General features: G+C 43.6%; 3 protein-coding genes across 6 annotated transcripts in view; 2 read left to right on the top strand and 1 right to left on the bottom strand.

Moving 5' to 3' along the window:
- EFCAB14 (EF-hand calcium binding domain 14) overlaps window positions 1–10,059 on the top strand; it is a 46,415-nt gene extending 36,356 nt beyond the window's left edge. For both annotated transcript variants that reach the window (XM_010347380.3, XM_003936875.4), the window contains 3 exons: window positions 293–404; window positions 1,470–1,595; window positions 6,590–10,059. In XM_010347380.3, coding sequence (XP_010345682.1) covers window positions 293–404; window positions 1,470–1,595; window positions 6,590–6,768 — 417 coding nt within the window. In that variant the 3' untranslated portion in view covers window positions 6,769–10,059. The remainder of the gene's footprint in view (window positions 1–292; window positions 405–1,469; window positions 1,596–6,589) is intronic.
- Window positions 10,060–11,471: 1,412 nt separating this feature from the next.
- TEX38 (testis expressed 38) lies at window positions 11,472–13,103 on the bottom strand. Of its 3 annotated transcripts, none has more exons than XM_003936877.3 (2): window positions 13,010–13,103; window positions 11,472–12,180 (listed from the first exon to the last, which is right to left on the bottom strand). In XM_003936877.3, the coding sequence occupies exons 1-2, from the start codon at window positions 13,044–13,046 to the stop codon at window positions 11,597–11,599; spliced, it is 621 nt and encodes a 206-aa protein (XP_003936926.1). In that variant the 5' UTR covers window positions 13,047–13,103; the 3' UTR covers window positions 11,472–11,596. The 3 variants fall into 3 exon arrangements, with proteins under 3 accessions (XP_003936926.1, XP_010345680.1, XP_010345681.1); XM_010347378.1 differs by having other exon boundaries at window positions 11,472–12,101; XM_010347379.1 differs by having other exon boundaries at window positions 11,472–12,029.
- Window positions 13,104–16,376: 3,273 nt separating this feature from the next.
- The window catches only part of ATPAF1 (ATP synthase mitochondrial F1 complex assembly factor 1), a 36,591-nt gene continuing 31,952 nt past the window's right edge, over window positions 16,377–21,015 (top strand). The window contains exons 1-2 of the mRNA XM_074380762.1: window positions 16,377–16,814; window positions 19,519–19,627. Of these exons, the coding sequence (XP_074236863.1) occupies window positions 16,486–16,814; window positions 19,519–19,627 (438 nt within the window). The 5' untranslated portion in view covers window positions 16,377–16,485. The remainder of the gene's footprint in view (window positions 16,815–19,518; window positions 19,628–21,015) is intronic.

Below are 21,015 nucleotides of genomic sequence, written 5' to 3'. Positions count from 1 at the left end.
GTAGCATAATGTTCCCTTAATGGTCTCAAATCCAGCAAGATACTTATCAGCGCTGAGGACCAAAGACATCACCAGTATATGTTGATTCGTTCTTTTATTGTCTTTATAGGGAACCTACTGAGGCTCAATATTTATCCTGCAGTAGGATATCCTTGCTTAGCACTAAGTCTAATGAGGCACTCAGTGACCTCAGTAGGTTCACTATATGCTAAATAGCCTCTGGAAATAACAGTGGTGACTTAGATGAAGTCTTACTACCACCTTAAACCTTCTGAATCTTTGTTTTGGGCAGAAAGAAGATAGTTCAAATTCTCAGGTATCCAAGCTAAAAGAGAAACTCCAGCTGATCAGTGCTCTTACAAACAAACCTGAGAGCAACAGGCCTCCAGAGACAGCTGAAGAAGGTGAGAGCAGAGCCGGCTTCTTAATATTTCATAGAGGGCTTGAGCAGCTTGCCTCCCACAAAGGGAGCAGGGAAGGTGTTCTAGCAGTACTGATCACATCGAGTGAGTGATGCCTGAATGCACCGAGATGAAGCTGATACACTTTGCTTTCATTTAGAAAAAGCCCATTTTGTACACGATTTGTACTCTAGACTATTAAGGGAAGAATCGGTAATGTTTAGCTGGAAATAGACTTCTCCATGCTGTCTGCATCCAATTATAGGCAAAAATGTTACTGTCATAGCGTATATTAAACCAGCCCTAAAAGTTGTTTATGGGAGTCTTTTCCTTTCTGTAAGTGCACAAAATGTATTTAAAAATAAATATTCGTCGTCCTGAAAATCATTAACAAAAATAATGATGGGATCTTCGGGTTGGAAGGGTTTTTGGCTTTAGGTATGGACCTGTGTAATCAATACTAGCAGATACAGTAGCCTCCACTGATTCAGACCCTGTGAGTACATAACCAGGTACTGGACTGTGTTGGTTTTGATCTTTTCCCCACACAAATATTTTTCTGTGTTAGAAAAGCAGTACCACCTCTCTTGAATTCTCTTTTAGGTAGGAAACAAAACTGTAGTGGGATGCCTTGTGCTAACATTGTGCTACAAAATCTTATGGTTGCACCCTTAGCACCAGCTTAGCGGGTGGCACATACCCCTAGACTGGGTTTAAAGCACATCTCCCAGGATGTCAAGATCTTTAATATCCAGCCACTATACTCTTGTCACTTGACAGCTTAAGCACTTACCGTCTAAACGTGTATAATGCTAGCTTGTACTATAAGATCTAATGGGACTGCTGCTGCAGACATTAATGTAATATAATACTGATTGGTCTTCCCTTGCCCACAAATATATTTCAATCCAAGCCTTTAACTTCACATAGCCACTATGCTACTTAATTGTCAAATGTTTCTCTTAAATTAATTGTACATGCAATTTTCCTGAAAGGTGATCTTCGATACTAATTTAATCTGGTGTTAGATTCAATAATTCTAAGTAAAACCTTACGTATTTGTTACAGAGCAAGTAGAGAGTTTCACATCAAAGCCATCAGCATTGCCAAAATTTTCACAGTTTCTTGGAGACCCAGTTGAGAAAGCTGCCCAACTAAGACCTATCTCCCTACCAGGAATTTCTAGCACTGAAGGTAAATTTTTATACCACGGGGTAATAATGGGAATGTTCTAAGTAATAACTCTTTAATGTTTATTTTCACTTGTAAAAAATATATATGATCTAACATTTATTGAGCATATATCAAGTGCCAGATACTTGATATTCATTATGTCATATAATCCTGATAACCATTCCATGAACGTAAGTATTTATGTATTATAGCTGTTTTACTGATAGGCAAACTGCCTAAGTTCACACAGCAAATAATTGGTTGAAACAGAATGCAAACCAAGATAGTCTGACACCAAAGCTTGCAATTTTTTTTTTTTTTGAGACACCCAAACTGGAGTGCATTGGCACAATCTGGGCTCTGGGCTCACTGCAACCTCCACCTCCCAAGTAGCTGGGACTACAGTTGCGTGCCACCATGCTCGGCTAATTTTTTTGTATCTTTAGTAAAGATGGAATTTCACCATGTTGGCCAGGCTGCTCTCGAACTCCTGACTGCAAGTGATCCACCCGCCTCAGCCTCCCAAAGTGCTGGGATTACAGGCATGAACCACCTCACCTGGCCAAAGCTTTTACTTTTAACCAGCATACTATATTGTCTTTCTAGTAATGTTCTTTAAGGTCTTCATTCACTGAATGCCTCATTAGACTTAGTGCTAAGCAATAAGAATACAGTATAAGATATGGCCTCATTTTCTTTCTTCAAGGATATTATAATCTAATGGCGAAGGCATAAAAGCAAATACAATACCATAAGATTAGTAAAATAAAGTAAAAGTTGACCGTATTTGTCAGGGCCCTCCAAAAATTAGGGGCCCTTTTACTGATAATTAGCAAAATATTAGTAGAAAGGATATGATTCTCAGAAAAATGTGTTTGCATTGCTTCTAACAGTGTGTGTTCTATCACTCATGGTGATGTTTAGTGCCTCCTGATTTTGCATTGTCTGGCTGTCTGGCAAATCACTTGCTCCTGTTCACCCCACCTTCCTCTGGCTCTTCTCTTTAGCCTAGGTACCACTCCACCAGGAAACATTTTCTTACCTCCCTTGACTGAATTAGGCTCCTCCTATGTGCTCTTCTATTTTGTTTGCCCCTGTTTAGCACATGTCACTCTGTTGTAATTTCCTGGGGTGATACAAAATATAACTTCCCATGGATAAGGACTATGTCTTATTTACTCCCAGCCCCTAGCACAGTACCTGTTACTCCTGAATATTTGTTAAATAATTGAATGAGTTACCTACACATTGCAATTAAATGCTTAAAGCATAGAAGATTTAAATTTTTGTATCACCATTTAAATGTGATTACTTTTCTTCCCTGTTCCTGACTTTTTTTTTTTTCTGTTTTCTGGGGAGAAGGGAAAGTGTTAAGTTGTGTTTAATGGGAAGACAAGCTTCCTGCCACTCTCCATTGTTACATCAAGATTTGATGGGAATGAATTGGGGAAAGCTATTAGGTCAGATTAAGGAATAGCAGTCTTAACATTCATGCCTCAATCCTCAGCATAGGCCATAGATACTTTTGAATGACTACACTTTCGGAATGACCTGAAGCAGCAATCATATTTTTATTTGAATACTGCTACCAAGTGAATAGTGTGGCATGTTGTATAAACTCATGCCACAAAAAAAAGAAAAAATAAACAGGATTCTTTTTGCAACAGGACTGTTCATAAATAAAAATAAATTACTTAAAATTTTTTAAAAAACAGGATTCTTCAGCTAGCTACTTGGTGGAAGGCATTGGGAACAAGTGTCCCACTGCTTTCCTGCCTTTCGGAGAGCTTTTAACGTTTTATTAGCTGCATTGCTGCACCTATTGTAGGAGTGAGAGTAGGGCCTGATTCAGAAGCTTGTTTACAAGAACTCCTTGATGGACTGGACCTTGCACTGCAACTGTTTTCCTTCCCTTCAGGTTCTTTTTATTCTTCCTGAATACCAAACAGCAAGAGGCCTATTGAACCTAGGTATAGTGTGGAATAAATTATGAAATTAAAGGAATTGGGGGATATTTTTAAAGAAATATAAAGCTCATTGCCCTTCTTTGGTATTAGAGTTTAAATCTTCTATTTGATTATGGGAACACAAGTCTTTTTTAAATGTTACATATGTACAGCCAGGTGCAGTGGCTAACCCCTGCAATCCCAGCATTTTGGGAGGCCAAGGTGGGCAGATCACTTGAGCTCAGGAGTTCAAGACCAGCCTGGGCAACATGATGAAATCCCATCTCTACAAAAAAATACAAAAATTAGCCAGGCATGGTAGCACATACCCTGTAATCCCAGCTACTTGGGAGGATCGCCTGAGCCTGGGAGTTTGAGGCTACAGTGAGCTGTGATCATGACACTGTACTGTAGCCTAGGTGACAGAGAGAGACTCTGTCTCAAAAAAAAAAAAAAGTTATGTATGTAACTGACCCTCCTATGTGTTTGTGAAAAAAACTTTGAGAAAATGCCAGAAGAAATTATTGATAGACATTCTCTAATCATTTTGGCTCAATAGTGCCATTGAAATAAAAAGGAAGATACAGATCAACTGGTAATATTTGCTCTTTTTCTTGTTTACTGATTTTTAAAAATTAGAGAGCATGCACTTTGGAGAGATATATAGTCCTCTGATTCTTCTTTTTTATTGAAATACAATTCACATACCATAGCATTCACCTTTTTAAAATGCATTTAATTCCATGGTTTTTAGTACATTCACAAGGCTGTGCAACCATTACCGCTGTCTAATTCCAGAACATTTTCATCAACCCAAACGGAATCTCTGTACCCATTAAACAGTCACTCCCAGTCCCCTCTCCTGCCAGTCTCCAACAATCACTAGTCTCTTAAACACTCTCTCTGTGGATTTGCCTATTTAGGGTGTTTCATATAAATGGAATCATATAGAATGTGGCTTTGTGTATGCTTTTTTCTTTGAATATGATTCTTTCACTTAGCATAATGTTTTTATGGTCTATTCATGTTGAAGCATGTACCAGTACTTCATTCCTTTTTATGACTGAATAACATTCCATTCTGTTGACATAACACATTTTGGTCTGTTCAGCAGTTGATGGACATTTCAATTGTTTTCACTTTGGGGCTATTAAGAATAATGCTGCCATGAACATTCAAGTGCAAGTTTTTATGTAAACATGTTTTCATTTCCCTTGAATATATACCTAGGAATGGAATTAATGGGTCATATGGTAGCCCTAACTTTTTGAGGAACTCCTAAACTTTTCCAGAGTGGTTGTGCCATTTTACATTCCCATCAGCAATGTATGAGGGTTCAATCCACATTCTCAACATCCTCCTTAACCCTTGTTAAGGCCTGTCTTTTTTTATTATAGCCATCCTAATGGTTATGACAAGGTATCTCATTGCACTTTTGAGTCACTGGTTCTTTTTTTTTTTTTTTTTTTTTTTGAGACGGCGGAGTTTCGCTCTTGTTACCCAGGCTGGAGTGCAATGGCACGATCTCGGCTCACCGCAACCTCCGCCTCCTGGGTTCAGGCAATTCTCCTGCCTCAGCCTCCTGAGTAGCTGGGATTACAGGCATGTGCCACCATGCCCAGCTAATTTTTTGTATTTTTAGTAGAGACGGGGTTTCACCATGTTGACCAGGATGGTCTTGATCTCTCGACCTCGTGATCCACCCGCCTCGGCCTCCCAAAGTGCTGGGATTACAGGCTTGAGCCACCGCGCCCGGCCGAGTCACTGGTTCTTGAGCTACTTAATTTCTGGATCCAGAGAGACATAGCAGAAAGAGCACTGGACTAGGTAATTAGAAATTTATATTCTAGGCCAGGTGCAGTAACCTAGCACTTTGGGAGGCTGAGGTGAGCAGATCATTTGAGGCCAGGAGTTCAAGACCTGGCCAACATGGTGCAACCCTGTCTCTACTAAAAATACAAAAATTAGCCAGGCAGGAGAATCACTTGAACCCAGAAGGCACAGGTTGCAGTGAGCCAAGATCACACCACTGCACTCCAACCTGAGCAACACAGCGAGACTCCACCTCAAAAAAAAAGGCCAGGCACAGTGGTTCACACCTATAAAGCCAGCACTTCAGGAGACCAAGGCCGGTGAATCGCCTGAGGTCAGGAGTTCGAGACCAGCCTGGACAACATGGTGGAACCCTGCCTTTACTAAATACACAAAAAAATTAGCTGGGCGTGGTGGCAGGGACCTGTAATCCCAGCTACTCGGGAAGCTGGAGCACAAGAATCGCTTGAACCGAGGAGGTGGAGGTTGAACCCAGGAGCCGAGATTGCACCACTGCACTCCAGCCTGGGAGACAGAAAAAGACTTTAGCTTACCAAAGAAAAGAAAAGAAAAGAAAAAGAAAGGAAAATAAATTTGTACTCTCTTCCACTTAAGAGTTTACGTTACTGTAGGCAAGTTACTTTCCTCTTTGAGCTTTGGATTTCCTGTCAAAACTGAAAAAGCTGTGAGTGTTTGGGACTGTTTCAAGGGCTTCCAATCATTTCTTCAGTCTCCACTGAGCCATCCAACAAGAAATCTCACAATATGCCACATTCTGTTTTATAGCCTAGCTCCTATCACATAACTCATTAGGCCTCTGCATTCCTTTTCACCCCTTCAACATAAGAATAAAATCAGGAAAATCTAAAGGGCAGGCCCTGGACAGAGAGAAGATGAGATCATTCATTTCTCCTGCAATATCTGTCACTGCTTCTACTTTGTGTTATGACAGTGTCTCACTGTCGCCCCGACTGTTCTCAAATTCCTAGCCTCAAGCAGTCCTCCTGCCTCAGCCTCCCAGACTGTTGGGATTTCAGGCATAAGCCACTATACCGGCCCTTTTTTTTTTTTTTTAAATATTCTTAAGGGATCAAAAATTAGTCTTTCTGATTTAGTGAAATCCTAAACTTTACCATTTGGAAACAAAATTTGCAGAGTACCTTTTCTTTTAGTGTTTTAAATTCAGTTGAGACTACTTTTAATTAAATTTAGCAGTATGTTTAGGCATATACATTTTTTATCATTCATTTTTGACAGATCTTCAGGATTTATTCCACAAGACTGGCCAGGACGTGGATGGGAAGCTGACCTACCAGGAAATCTGGACCTCCCTAGGTTCTTCTGCTGTGCCAGAACCAGAGAACTTGAGAGCATTTGATTCCGATGGAGATGGAAGATACTCATTCCTGGAACTAAGGGTAGCTTTAGGTGTTTAGCCTCATCCGGCATATTTTAGAAATAGACTGCCTAATATCCACTTACCTAACAACAAAACAGCTGTTAACCATCAGTCCTCTAGTCCTCCAAACTATTGTAGCAGATACTTTGCCACCTTTTAACTTGTTTGAAGAAGCTATATAAAAGTTATTTTTTTAAAAAAGACCATTTTACTTATAATATGATGTTCAGAAATCTATGATTTCCTAAAACCAGTAATATCTTACATTTTAAAATTGCCAGAAAAAAAAAAATTAAAGCCCTCTTTTTTTTCTCTTTCCTTTTTTTGAGGGGAGGAGACTATCTTTTAAAGCTGGGAAATGTATAGAGAGAGAGAATAAGCCACCTTTTATATTTCACTTAAATTTGCCTTAAATTAGCTGCACTTTATATAGAGTTTCAGAAAATGTCTTTTCTTTACAAGATAGGCCTTTTCTGCTTGTAAATATTTAAATGAAAGAAAGCATTGTGCGTATTGTGTGAAAAGTTGGAAGAATGGTTTAGAACAGGATGTGAACAAATGACTTATTTTAAATTGCTGATCTGGTGTGGGTGGCAGCTGAAACTGCATCCATGCATCCATAAGGTATCCCTCAAAGGCCTAGGTGCTGCCAGGGGGCTTGACCTGGTAGCTGGGGGAACCAGTTTCAGGGAGTAGACACTAGAGGTAGTGCTGACTCCAGGCATGGCTCATGAAAGTAGGATTCTGGTTCTTTGTTCCTATTCCCTCAGCTAATCCCAATTTGGGAATCAGAGAAGTCTTGCTGGGGTTTTTTCTCTATTTCAGGGTCTATGAGCATAAAAAGTTATCCATTGGGAAGCTCCATTTTCCCCGCTAAGTGAGCTAGATTGCCTTCCCCTACCCACCCACTTGAGTCTATCTTAAAGCCATAGCTGGCTTTAAGACAGCTTTACCACCAGTACCATCTCCATTTTGAATGGCAGGGCTAAATTCCCCTAGCCGCTGCCTCATGCTGACCACCCAGAGCTTTAGAAAAGAGCCATGCTTCTAGTTTTGACCCAGAAAACTATACCCCTTGAGATTTTACCTAGAGGCTAACCAAGTGTCTGATATGTTTCTCTGGGGGATGACTAAGGCTAAAAAGGTTGTGAGACGAAACATGTGAAATAATATTCAGTTTCCTTACAATTATCAGCTCAGAAGTAGCTAGAGGCTTTCTTTTCAAAGAGAGCTGGGCCTTCACACGGTGGTAGCAAGTTTTTCAAATCTAATACAAGCAAGTCTAATACTTCCTTTAAATACTTCTGTGGACCTGGCATGAAAAGTCCTAGACTAAAAGGAGTAATACCTCTATGTCAACTGTATGTTGAGTCTAGAATTGCTGTGTTGTTCTTCGAAGCAGTCTTTGGGCAACAATTTGAAAGGAAAAAAACTACTAAACTTAACTTTGCTATAGGCCAAGTCAGGGAGAAAGTAGAGAAGCTTTCATGGCACAGATTTCTTTAGTGGAGATCATTTCCTTTTTAACTTTGTTCAGGTTGCCCTTCAGCTGTAGATACAGTGCAGTACCCTTAAACATTTAAGGGCTGGTTTTTTTTTCTTTACATGATGTTCAGCTTGGTGTTGACTAACCTGAAATTTTTTTTTTCTAAAAGTATTAAAATTTAGTTTAAGCAAGATAAAATCTTTTCCCATGAATGTGTCCACTTATATCATTGTAGCTTATGCTCCATCTCACTTTCCTGGAAAGGTTAAAACATAAATTAGCCTGGCACTTTAGGTAACTTGAAAATAATTCTCACTCTTCTGGCTGCCTTCCATCCACTCTCACCCCACGCCCTTTTTTAATATATATACACCTTTACAGATTTTGTAACAACCAAATAAAATTCTAGCAATAAATTGAATTATACTGCTATATTTGTATATACTGTACCATAGATAGTATGTCTGTACCTGGAAGGTATTTTTTTGAGAACTGATTTATATGAAATATACTTGAGGGTAATGTAGCTTGTCCTTTTTAGTTTCAAATTCTTACTCATTGGCAGATACTTTGAAGACACCTTAACTCTTCATTGTGTGTACTTTTCCCTTGCATCAGATAGCTATACATGGAGGAGTCCAGTTTGTTTTTTAGTTTATCTTCTGTTCTTCCTGCCTTGCACTTGTCTGACTAGTATCATCCCTGAGCTGGTGTGTAGTGCCATCCTCTCCCCCTACCGAGTTTGGCAGAGGTGTTTATGCTGCGCTCTCAGATCTCTGAATATCCTTGTCATCCTGCCTGAGAAAGTACCATATCTTCCAAGCAAGAGGAGGGTATCTTGAACTCCTTTCTTCTGAGTTGAGCAGACTCACGGGGTTAAGAGTCCCATAAGCCTATTTAGTGTGAATTTGGGACTTTTATTTGTATGCTGTCTTAACTTACCGAGCCTGTGACTTGTATTCAGCTGTAGTCAAGCCTCACCAGCCATATCTCATCTCTGAGGAAGATTGGATAGCAGTAGTGAGTTTGGTTTTGGTTTTAAATCCTTTTACCTTTTCAGTCTGGCAGCTCCTACTGCTGCTTTCCTAAGTTAAGAAAGCACTGCTTCTTGGTCCTTGTTTTGTTTTTTGTTTTTGTTTTTTTTTTGCCTTGCACCATCTTGTATAATGTTTACTAAAAAAGCCTCCCTATAAATCAGAGAGGCAAAAAGGTAGTATAGAAAAAGAAAAACGAGAAGAAAATACCTGACTTCAAGATGTCTGTGGTGTCATCTAAAAGGCGGAGAGGTACCTAGCCCTCAGGAATGTATCTGATGCAACAGAGCTGAAGAGTGGATTCCCTTCACCTACTGCTGGCCATTTTCCCTTCCGTTAAAGATTCCTTTTTTACAGTTCCTGTTCATAACCCCTTCAACACCCCCCGCTTGCTGGTCCTGCCGGTCACAGTTGAGGATTTTGGCTGTGATGGGCTCATACTCATAATGGCCTGTTGAGTTGTTTTTAGTGACAGGTTTTGTTTGCTGCACACCTCATTGGCTTGCTTACCAACACCAGCTAGATGAGGTTCCTCTTTCATATCCAAACCAGAACACATTTGGGTATTCCTGAGACTTTATAGAGCGTGTATTGTTTGTTATACGAACCTAACCTACCTTGTTGTTTTCTCACATTAAGAAATTTAAATCTTTCTTTTAGTGGAGCTATTTTGGTAATGTATAAGCAGTTTTGGTTCTGTTTAGGGAGAATTCAGGATTTTCATGACTTGATTTAAGCTTTGCATATTTCATATAAGTAACACAGCCATTTTAATTTAGCTAAATAAAAAAATTTCTTTTTCTCTCTATGTGTCTGACTAAAGCCTCTTTCATTCCCCTGTGATTTCTAAGGGGAAAAAAAATCTGCCTTGATTCCTATTGTTATGGACGCCTTACTCCTTTTGAAAGCAAGGAGTAACACATAATGGGCCCAAAGTAATTAAGAATCTGCCCTAAGGACTGCAGTATTTGGCCTGAAGAAGGAGAGGCCTCAAGGTTCAGGCTTTATGCATCCAGAGGATGGGAGGGGCGAGGTGAGGCAGGAATGAGCCCTGCCCCTCTGTTTACCCAAGATGCTCCACTTAGGCCTGTTTTATATTTTGAGATTCTATTTAAAGCATGTTTGCCCTAAATGTTCTACTACCTTAAAAAAAAAAAACAAAAAAAAAACTTAAACTCCATTGCTGGAAAGGGGTCATATAGGAGCTAAAGCTTTTTCACACACAGAAAAAAGATAACTGTATATACATGTTTCTAGATTCTGGATATCTCCTCCCCCTCCCCCAGCACAGAATCTGGTGACCTTCCCCCTCAGTCATTATGTAAATGGCTATACAACCATTTCCAGAAGTACAACAATTAATATTCTCATGTGGTGGATCTTAACTTTTGGGAGGGAGACATGGATTCTTGAAGGAAAGGTAAAAACTACGGATACATATCTATGTATAATTTTAGGCAGTTCACTGACCAGCCCTTACTCCAAGCCAATTCGTGGACCAACTTAATGACACCCTACATACAATCCAAAGCCTTCACCAAGCGTTTTCTAACACAACATATCATTAGGGCAGGGGCACTATGGTGTATGGTGGGAAGATCAGTACCTTTGGTGCCAGGCAACTGATGATACCAGTAGATTCGATGTGAGGCAGATGTAGATTTGGGAACTGCCTCTGCAACTAAGAAAGGTATGGCATATACCTTGGAACCTGTCTCTCCATCCGTAAGAGGAGGATCGTGATAATCCATTTGGCAGTGTTCTTGTGAATTATTAAAAATAATGTACAGAGGCAACCACGTGAGAGCTCCATACATCATAGATAATAAAGAATACAATTCAGCCCATAGTGCAGTGTGGCTCTCAGGGCTCGTGGTGACTCGTTTTGCCTGTGACATAGCCACTATAAATCACCATACTCATGTGCCCTAAGAAGTTACCACTCTTGTGGCAGCTGTGCTTCACATCCCATAGAACAGCAGGGCCTTGGGGGTACGTAGGCCAAGGCACTTTGTTTTAAATACTGAACAGAGGGATATTGAGTCCACTCACAAGTACTGATTGAGTATGTCTCCCGGCAACCAACCTCCAATGCCAATTCATATTGGTGAGACTCAGCGACCAACTTGGTTTGCAAAGTGACCCCTTCACACAGGAAGGACATTGTCCTCCTAACAGCAGATGAGACCAGAGGGAGCCTTGGAGTTTTTGTTTCTGTTTTTTTAATCTTTCATAGCATGACATTCAGATGGGTCCTGACCTCTGTCAATACTGCCTCCCTGAGCTTAGTTCCATTTCATACTCTGCACCTGATATCTGCAGCTCTCACCTTCAGTGAAAGGAGGCTACAATTCTGAAGCAAAAGGCCTGGCATTGAAGCTGAGGTCTTCATGGGCCAGATTAGGGAGGGAAAGGAAGCGAACATTCCTTTCAGAACAGGTGGCCGAAGGATAGGAGACAGAGTAGTTCACCATGGGGGGTAGGTTGCACAGGGGTGGGGCAAAGGGCACCTCCTGAAAGATGGGAAGTGGGAATGGGGAGCTGGCCTGAGGCTGCTGTGGAGCTAGCTGCAGCGCAGGTTGCAGGGGAGTGGGAGCTTCCACTTTGGGGTTGCTGTCTTGGTCAGCATAGCTCCTGCCTTCAGGGATGTCCAATTCCCACAGAGCATCTGGATTCTGGACCTCAGTTTCAGTCTTGGTGACAGCAGGGGGAGGGCCCGTGTTGATGGCTACATTCATGCCATAACGCCGTCGCTTGTTAATCCAGTACAACAATGGGCTATAGGTGAATGTGGCAGCTCTCATCACCTTCACCCACTGCTGGGCATGCTCTTTCCGCCTCAAGTTCTTCCTCCAGTGCAGAAAGATAATGCAGCCTCCAGTTATCACCGAACACAGCCCCAGGAATCCAAAGTACAATGAGACCCACACTAAGACAGCAAGAAAGAAAGAGTCAGGCTGGCTGATAGCTGTAGCTTGGGGTCTGAGCTGTTTCTCCTTCCTCTTTCACTTAACCCTTTCATCAATCACTTCATCCACTTAACTACACTAACCATTCCTTCCCTCCCTCATTGACTTGCCTCATCATTCTCTTATTCAGTCAAAGCTGGATTTCCAGGGAACTTAAGCACCACCTTTAACTCTTTACAGATCAGAAAAGCTAGGTCTTAGAGGAGGCATGAGCTGCCCAGGCTCAGTCAAGCCTCTGGTTCCTAACCCAGCACCCATCCAATCCATCAGACTGAGAAGTTTTACTATGGGCAAGTCCATCAAGAAGTAAAAGTTCACCAGCACTTTGGGAGGCCCAGGTGGGCAGATCACCTGAGATCAGGAGTTCAAGACCAGCCTGGCCAACATGGCGAAACCCTGTCTTTACTCAAAATATAAAAATTAGCCAGGTGTGGTGGTGCATGCCTGTAGTCCCAGCTACTTGGGAGGCTGAGGCAGGAGAATCACTTGAATCCGGGAGGTGGAGGTTGCAATGAGCCTAGATCATGCTACTGTACCACAGCCTGGGCGACAGAGTGAAACTCTGCTTAAAAAAAAGTAAAAGTTCACCAGTTGACAGAGATACCAATGTCCCATTCCATTCCATTAAGTTGTGATGGTCCTGGGCTATTGATAATATCGTCTCTCGTTCATCAGATCTAGAGTAGACTATCTCCTAACTGCTTCTATCCAGGCAAAGGGCCTTCCCTAAGTGTTTATACCCAAGTCCTAGGGCACAAGTGCAGTGACAGGGACTGAAGGAGCACTTACTGCCAGGGAAGTGCAGGTCCTCCTGTTGGGAATCCATACAGTTGAGCTTTGGTACCTGGCTGGTGGCTCTGGGGAGAGGGAGCTCACCCACCCAATCAGAGTCTCCAGAATGCCCAGGCCCTTTATTCTCTAAAGGAAAGGTCACTGGGTTCTGAACATTGGGCATTCTAGGGGCAGTGCTTGTGAAGTGGTCCTGAGTTAATGGAAGGAGGGGACTTCAGTGGAATTTTTTTGGGTGGAGTGTCTCTGTTACTTCTATCAGAGACTGAATTGTCTGACCCTACCCCTTACGGTGAACCCACAGAGGAGACCTCAGGAAAGGGTCATTATCCCTCAGGGACTTACTGATGTTACTGGTCTTTAGGGAACAGTGGATGGGATACCTGTCTCCAGTGAGGAATTTAACAGGGAACACACAGCATTGGGCAGCCCTGCCCTCAAAAAGTCTCTAACCAAGTGGCAGGAGAAAACCTGCAGAAGGGAACCAAGTGGTCAATACCTCCTTCCTGGGCTCCAACAATCTCTCTTTTATTTAGTTACCTTCCTTCAAGTGCTAACAAGTGTGTCCGAAGCACCAGACCCTGTGGGGCTCCCTACCATCTGGCCTGCATCTCCTTACAGCTTTACTTCCCTCCCCATCCTCCACACACCTTTCCCATCTGCCCAGTACAGTGTCCTGAACAGACCCTGCTCATTCACATCTCTGGAGATATGATCATGCTGCTCCTTCACCCAGGAGTGCCCCTGCCCACTTTTCCACCACTGAACACCTGTTCATTTTTCAAGACTCAGCTCAACCCCCCTACTCTGTGACAAACTGCCCAGAATCACATCATCTCCAGTCTGAAGGAACTTGAGAGCTGTCTAGTTCAACTCCCACCATCTGGTCACACCATCAGGATCATGCTAGAGTCCTAGGGGTAGAACTTTCCCTACACAGCAACTAATCCCCCCGGACTGAGTGAGTTCCTGACTCAAGTGAGGGTCTCCTGAGGCAGCTTGCTACATTTATGGGCAGCTCAGTTAGAAAACTCTTTCTTAATTAAGCTTAAGTCAGCCTTTCCAGTAGGTTGTACCACTGCTCATAGCTCAGCTTCTTGGCACCATTTTAATGGCTCCCTTCTTTATCATCCTCCAGTGTGTGACTTAGGGAACTATTTAACACAGAATTCTCTCCAGGGTCCGCTTACCCTTGCTCTCCTTCTGTATCACCAGCCCCTGCTTTTCTGTCTCCTTTGTCGGTTTCTCCCTTTTTCCCTGATCTCTAAATGTAGGCATGTCGTAGGGCTCAGTTCTTAGTGCTCTATCTACGTTCCTTCCCTCGGTTATCTCATCCAGACTCCTAGCTTTAAATATCACTAGACACTGACAGTGTGCAACTGTATCTCTGTAGCCTAGAATGCTCCTCAGAACTTTAGACTCATAACCAAATACCTGGTTGACATCTCTCCTTGCCAGTCTGCTAAATTATCCCCAACTGGCATGTCCAAAACCAGACTCTGATCATCATCCTCCAAAGTCTACTCTACCTACAGCCTTCCTCCTCTTCATAGGGAGCATCTCTGTCCTTTGAGTTGTTCAAGCCAAAAACTTGCAAGTTATCCTTGACTCCTTTCATTCTATCACACCCACACTGACTCCATCAGCAAAATCTTTAGGCTTTTATTTCAAAATAAAACCAAAATCTGGCCACTTTTTTTTTTTTAATCACTATCACTTTAGTCCAAGTACCACCATTTCTCACTTGGATTACTGTTCTCCCTGTAGGGTGACCAACATCCTGGTTTGCCCAGGACTGAGGGGGTTCTTAGGACATGGGGCTTCCAATGCTAGAACCAAGAAAATCCTAGGCAAGCTAGGACAAATTAGTCACCCTTGGAAAAGCTTCCATCCTTGCCTCCACATACCCTAAATTCCACCAGTAGCCAAAAAGTAGATCATGTTACTCCTCTGCTTAAAACATACAGTGACTTCCGATCTCACTTAGCTTCAAAATCATAGTCCTTAACCAAGGCCTGAGCAATCTAACTCACCCTCCCTATACCTTCTTGGTTTCATTTCTACCACTGTGCCCTCACTCATTCAGACTCAATAACCTCCTCCTCAGGGCCTTTGCACCTGCTGTTCCCCCTGCCTGGAAGGCACTTCCCCCCAGCATTCCCTCATTACCTTCAGATCTCTGCTCAAGTGTCCCCCTATCTCTATCTCTCTCACCCTGCTGTTTTTCTGCATCATCTAATGTTATATATTTATTTATTTATGGTCTGTTTCTCTCCATTAGAATGTAAGCTCAATGAATTAATATAAACAAGGATCTAAGAACTTCAGATTATGATTAGAGAATGAAATAGAGCAATGGGATAGACTCTAAAGAGGCAGCGGTGGGGGGGGTGTGATTGGTCATTTAGGTCCCTTTGAGGTGCTGACATGTGAACTGAGCCCTTAGATCATGAGGAGGCAGTCACCTGCAGATCCGCAGAGAAAACAGCAAGTATGAGGCGCGTGGGCTGGCATACTGAAGGACTTGTTAATCTTCCATTACACTGTTCTTCACACAGGGCAGGGCACAGGGCTGATCTCCATGAGCATAGGTTGGATTGAGCAGAGTTGAAGGCTCTGCCCCTGTCCCAGGAGGGGTTTCAATCAGACAAAAAGGACCTGATGATGAGTACTGTCCCAGAGAGCCCACTCCAGGACTGGCCCTGTTCTGTGAGCAGGTGGGACACAGAGATGTTGATGTCACTGTCTCTGACCCCAGGAGCTCACACCTGTTCAGAGGGTAAAGAAGATTGTGGCATTTGGGTTGAGAGAATGGAAGGAGAGAGCATTCTGGGGGGTCAAAAAGGGCCTGAATAAGGACTCTTCAAGTTCAAGGAGTAATCGTGGTGTTTCTTTGGGAGAGAATAGATCAGTTTGGCTGGAGTTCAAGGTGGATGTCAGGAAGCAGAGGGAAAGGAGGCTTGGGAGTCAGCTGCCATCTTGAAAAGAGCTCAGCTCTCGGGTAGAACTTGAACAAGTCACATAATGACTCCCGGCCTCAGTTTCCTCATCTGTTAAATGAGGATAATACCTGCCACACAGTGTGTGAAGCCAATCAGTGTCCTGCACATAGCAACCTCAGTATACTAAGAGGGGCGTGCTGCTGTGATTATAGTTGATGAAAGGACCTTCGATGCCGAAGGACAGACTACTACAGCGACTGCCAGGTACATTTAAAACGGAGCAAGCACCGCGAGGACCTGGAGATCTGCTGGCTTCAGAGAGCGGACTTGGCGCGCAGAGGCTGCTGGTCCCAGAGGGAGGAAGGGCGTAAATTTGGGCAGCCTCCCAGGAGGAGGCGGGCCGTAGCAGACAGGACGGCGAGAGCGCGCGGTGCCTGGGCCAGAGCGGCGCGCCCCCTCCTCTGCGCCGCGCCCGGAACCTTGGGCGCGCGGAACCTCAGTGCCCGAGCGCGGGAGCGGCGCACTCGGAGAGGGATGGAGCGGACGCGCGGGCCGCGGGCAGAGGCCGACGCGCCTGAGGAGGAGGCGGGGGCTGCCATGGCTGCTGTGGTGGTGGCGGCTGCGGGTGGCGCGGGGCCGGCGGTCCTGCAGGTGGCTGGCCTCTACCGGGGCTTGTGCGCGGTGCGCAGCCGCGCCCTGGGCCTGGGGCTCGTGTCACCCGCGCAGCTGCGCGTGTTCTCGGTGCGCCGCGGCTCCGGCCCGCCCGAGGGGGGCGCCGACGGCAGCGGAGTAGGGGCCGAGGCTGAGCTCCAGGCCAACCCCTTCTACGACCGCTACCGCGACAAGATCCAGCAGCTGCGCAGGTGCGGGCCCCAGCTGGCTGGCGGCGGGCAAGGAGGCGGGAGGAGGGGCGGCCCGGGCTGCTGATCCTTAGGACTTGAGGTGGGCACTAATACCGTCCCGGCTCTTCAGATAATGTAGCCAGGCTCCGTGAGGCTAGGTCACTTGGCCAAGATCACACAGTTGGTTGGTGTCAGAGCTGGGAATCTCTACAAAGCCCTGGCTCGTTCCACGTTTGTCTGTGCTCTGGTTCTCCAAACGCTAAAGTGGACTCTTAGGACAGTCGTGAGGCAGGCAGCTCAGAAAGACCTGTCCTCGTTATAGAAATGGGAAAACGACTTCTAGAGAAGCGACTTGACTTGCTCAAGGTTACATATTGAGACAGCTGAGGCCTGGCCCAGAGCTGGAGCTATCGGGCCGGTGGTAGCTCGGGCCCTTGACTGCAAGGAAAGGCGATTGGGGATACGAGGAGGGCATCAAAGGCTAATAGTGTCACAGTCGGATCACCCATTGAATCCTCTCAATAAGATAAGGAGACTGAGGACCAGCGAGAGAAAGAGACGTGCCAAAGGTCACACAGCTGTTTGGGATTTGTCTGACTCTGAGTCCGAGGTTCCTAGCACCACCCCTTAGCTTCCACAGGGAAGGATCTGGAGCTTAGAGGGGCTTCAGGTGCATGTGAGGGACTATAGGAGAGTCAAGAGTTCAAGTGGGAAGAGCTAAGGGAGATAGATCAGAGGTGAAAATTAAAGGGGCTTGGGAGAGAATTTAGCAGGGCAAGAAGGCAGTTGTTGTATTAAAGGAAACCAAAGATTTAGTACTGTAAATTCTTTGAGTTCTGTCTCATCTCTACTTCCGCTGCCTTAATTTACTCCATCATCTTCACCTGGGCTCTTACTGTTATCCTCTAACTAGTGTTCCCTGCTTTCATTCTTGGACCCCTTTATCCCAGTTCATCTCACTGCTACTACAGTGATCTTTCTCACCTTTTGAAATAGTGATGCAGTAAATGAATGAGTATCTTTGCTCTCCTTCCAAAAGCATTGAGATATTCTCAGGTATTTGTCATCTTAAGTTTCCTTGACATGCATTCCCCTCCAGGCTTCTCACATTGATCTGTATTTGATCTCTTTTACACACAAGCATCTCTGAAGAGTTGTCTACTCATACTTTGAATATTTTATCAGCATCTATTCATTCTTACCCACTCATGAACAAATGAATGACTGGTTTTGCTCTCCTTCCCTACTGGATCATTCCCATCAACATTTACACATACTGTTATCCCCCCACTGACCTCTAAATAACATCTAAACTCCTTAATGTTCCACACAAGTTCCTCACACCCTAGCCCCTGCCAGTCTCTCTCTAGCTTTATCTATTACCAAACTTCCTTTGAGCACCATAGCACCAAAAAAAAAAAAAAAAAAAAGAGGGGAGTGGATGTTCCAGGTAAGGGGAGCAGCAGCATAAACAAAAGTACAGAGGCATGAAACCACGTTAATCATTTGGGTACATTTGAGCAAATTTTCATTGTAATACCTGTAGCACTTTCATGTGCTTACTTTTATGACTCTCTCCCACTAGGTAACTCCTAGAGGTCGGGAGTCTGACTTATGTATTTCTATATCCTCAGATCCCAGCAAAAGCTTCACTGCCCAGGCTGCACCTTGCTCTCTCTATCCCTTTACCATGGTAGGCCCAGTTGCAGCTGTGGCCACTAGCAGGGTTGACCCTGGTCATGGTACAGTCCCCAGGGCTGCTTGCAGCTCTCGCCAGGCAGGTGCCATGCCCCACTGAGCAGAAACCCCTGGTATGGCTCTTCACTGAGGAGGAGCTGGCCCACTATGGAGAAAAGGAAAATAGCACATCTACTTGACAGTGAAGGGAATGGTGTTTTATGTCATCTCCAGAAAGGAATTTTATGGAAGAAAAGGCCCCCTATAGTGCCTTGACCAGGAAAGTCCGTGAGAGGGATAGCCAAGATGTCCCTGGGTCCTATAGACCTCACCCATGACACTCTGGGTCTCATGGCCAAGGGGATAGAATCCCTGGACGATATCTTCATCAAGGTGTGCAAAGCCAAGTATCCCATGGTCAGCTAACACAGCCTGAAGAATTCTTAATAGGGACAGCACCCCAACCTGGACATCACACCTGAAAACCAACCCCATTTTGACAGAAAGAATGTGTTCTGATGTTTCATTTCCAAGAGCAGCTGCTTTGGTGGATCAGAGAGACAATCAGATGCTAAATTTTCTACAAAATAGGCTGCCTAAAGCCTCTGAATCATCAGGATCTGAGTAAAACAGATGTTTAACCTGGTTGAGGGGACATATTTTTAAGAACTAGATGTATTCAAGTAAAAGCTTGACACCTAGTAAGGAGGCTGTAGGATTCTTGCCTGAAGAGGTGATCCAGCAAGAAGACCTCAAAATTCTAAGTACCCTGAATGTAAGTACCTGAGGGACTAAGCCCTGTGTAAACCTGAGGAACAGCCTGCAAAAGAAAATGTTACACAGGCCCCTTGAGGATTAACAACAGTTGAATAACTGGATTTCTTTTTCCAGTTTCTTTATTTCTAGGCCTGTGCCCAGTTCTTACTAACTGAATGCAAATTCTTCAGCCTCTCTGAACACCAGTATCTTTTCTCTGTGGAGGTAGAAAGTGATGCTTTAGAATCCAAAAAGGCCCAGGTGGTTTACCCATTGGTTTACCTTTGATCAGGTCTGACCCAGCTGCTTTTGAGTCCCGCCTGGAGAAACGCAGTGAATTTCTGAAGCAGCCAGTGGGGCATTCCAGGCAAGGTGATTTTATCAAATGTGTGGAACAGAAGGTAAGACCTGCCCCTGTTTCTGGTGTTTGCTTACTAGCACTCCTTCAACTTCCTTATCTTTACCCTTATCCTTAATGTGGGTTTATTGATGAGTCAGCTGGATGAACTGAACATAATCTCTCCCAACTCCATTTCCATCCATAAATGTTTATCCTGCTCTTTCTGGGCAAGGTACTGTGGTCATGGTGGAGATGTAGAAGTATGAGAGAGGTACTTCCTGCTCCCAAGAGGAGCAGTCTAGTGGCCAAGATAAGGCACGCATGGTAGTGGGCTAGAGATGTCAGAAAATTTCCCACAGGAGATGGAACCGGACCTAGGCTAGGAACATTGCGGGGGATTTAAATTAAGTAGAGAGGAGGGAGTGGGACTTTGATGTAGGGCAGGGGTGACCAAATTTTTTCGATAAAGGACTAGATGGTAAATATTTTAGCCATTGTGGGCCATATGGTCTTCTTTATGACTACTCGTCTCTGCCATTATAGTGCAAAAGCATGCCTAGAGAGTAAGTAAATGAATGGATATGGTTCTGTTCCACCACCCCTGCCAACCCACCCCCATCCATTCCCATGTTGAGGAATTAACTTAAAAAGAGGAAGAGCTTTGAAAGTAAATGGGGTTTCAGGAGACAGTGAGGTACTGTGCCCAGTTAAAATGGAAAGGGAAGTGTTAAGGGTAAAGAATAGGTTTGGCATTAAACTCTTTGGGCTTAAGGAGTAGAGGCAGGATATCTTAGCTGCTAAAAGAATGGGCTCTGGGGCCAGATGCCGAGGACTGAATCCTAGCTCTTCCACTTACTAACTGGGTGACTCTGAGCAAGTTGTTACTTCTCCATGACTCATTTTGCTTATCTGTAAAACAGGAATAATAACAGTACTTACTTCACAGAGTTGTTCTGAAGAAATAATACCATTTAAAACTCTTTAGCCCAGTCCCTAGCATAATAAGTACTTAATATATATTAGCCATTATTATCCTTAAATAGGAATCAAAGCTGAGGAAAAGCATGTTGAAAACTATCTGGGAAAAGTATTCTAGTGCCGTGTTTTTAAATTAATAAGAATGGACTGCATGTTTTAAAAGTAAGCATTATTTTATAAAAAAAAATTTCAGTTAATTATATACATACATGTGTACTGAATTGCAATGTAAAATATATTTCTTACTGTGAGTCATGGTGAAAACATTTGAAAAACACTGCATTAGAATAATCGTTTTCTCATTTTAACATCACTAAAATTGCTTATAATTGATGTGACAGGAAAATACTGTGCTATTTAATTGGCATCATTTTCTGATGCATGAAATAATGGTGCGTCTTAAGATATGATGTCTTAGGTTTGATAAAATGCAATAAGCTTATACTTAGAGCTTAAATTTTTTATTCTATA

This window comes from Saimiri boliviensis, chromosome 11 (assembly GCF_048565385.1).
Source record: "Saimiri boliviensis isolate mSaiBol1 chromosome 11, mSaiBol1.pri, whole genome shotgun sequence".
NCBI classification, from domain to species: domain Eukaryota; kingdom Metazoa; phylum Chordata; class Mammalia; order Primates; family Cebidae; genus Saimiri; species Saimiri boliviensis.
The sequence above is the reverse complement of the archived record's forward strand: the minus strand, read 5'-3'. Positions and strand labels throughout refer to the sequence as shown.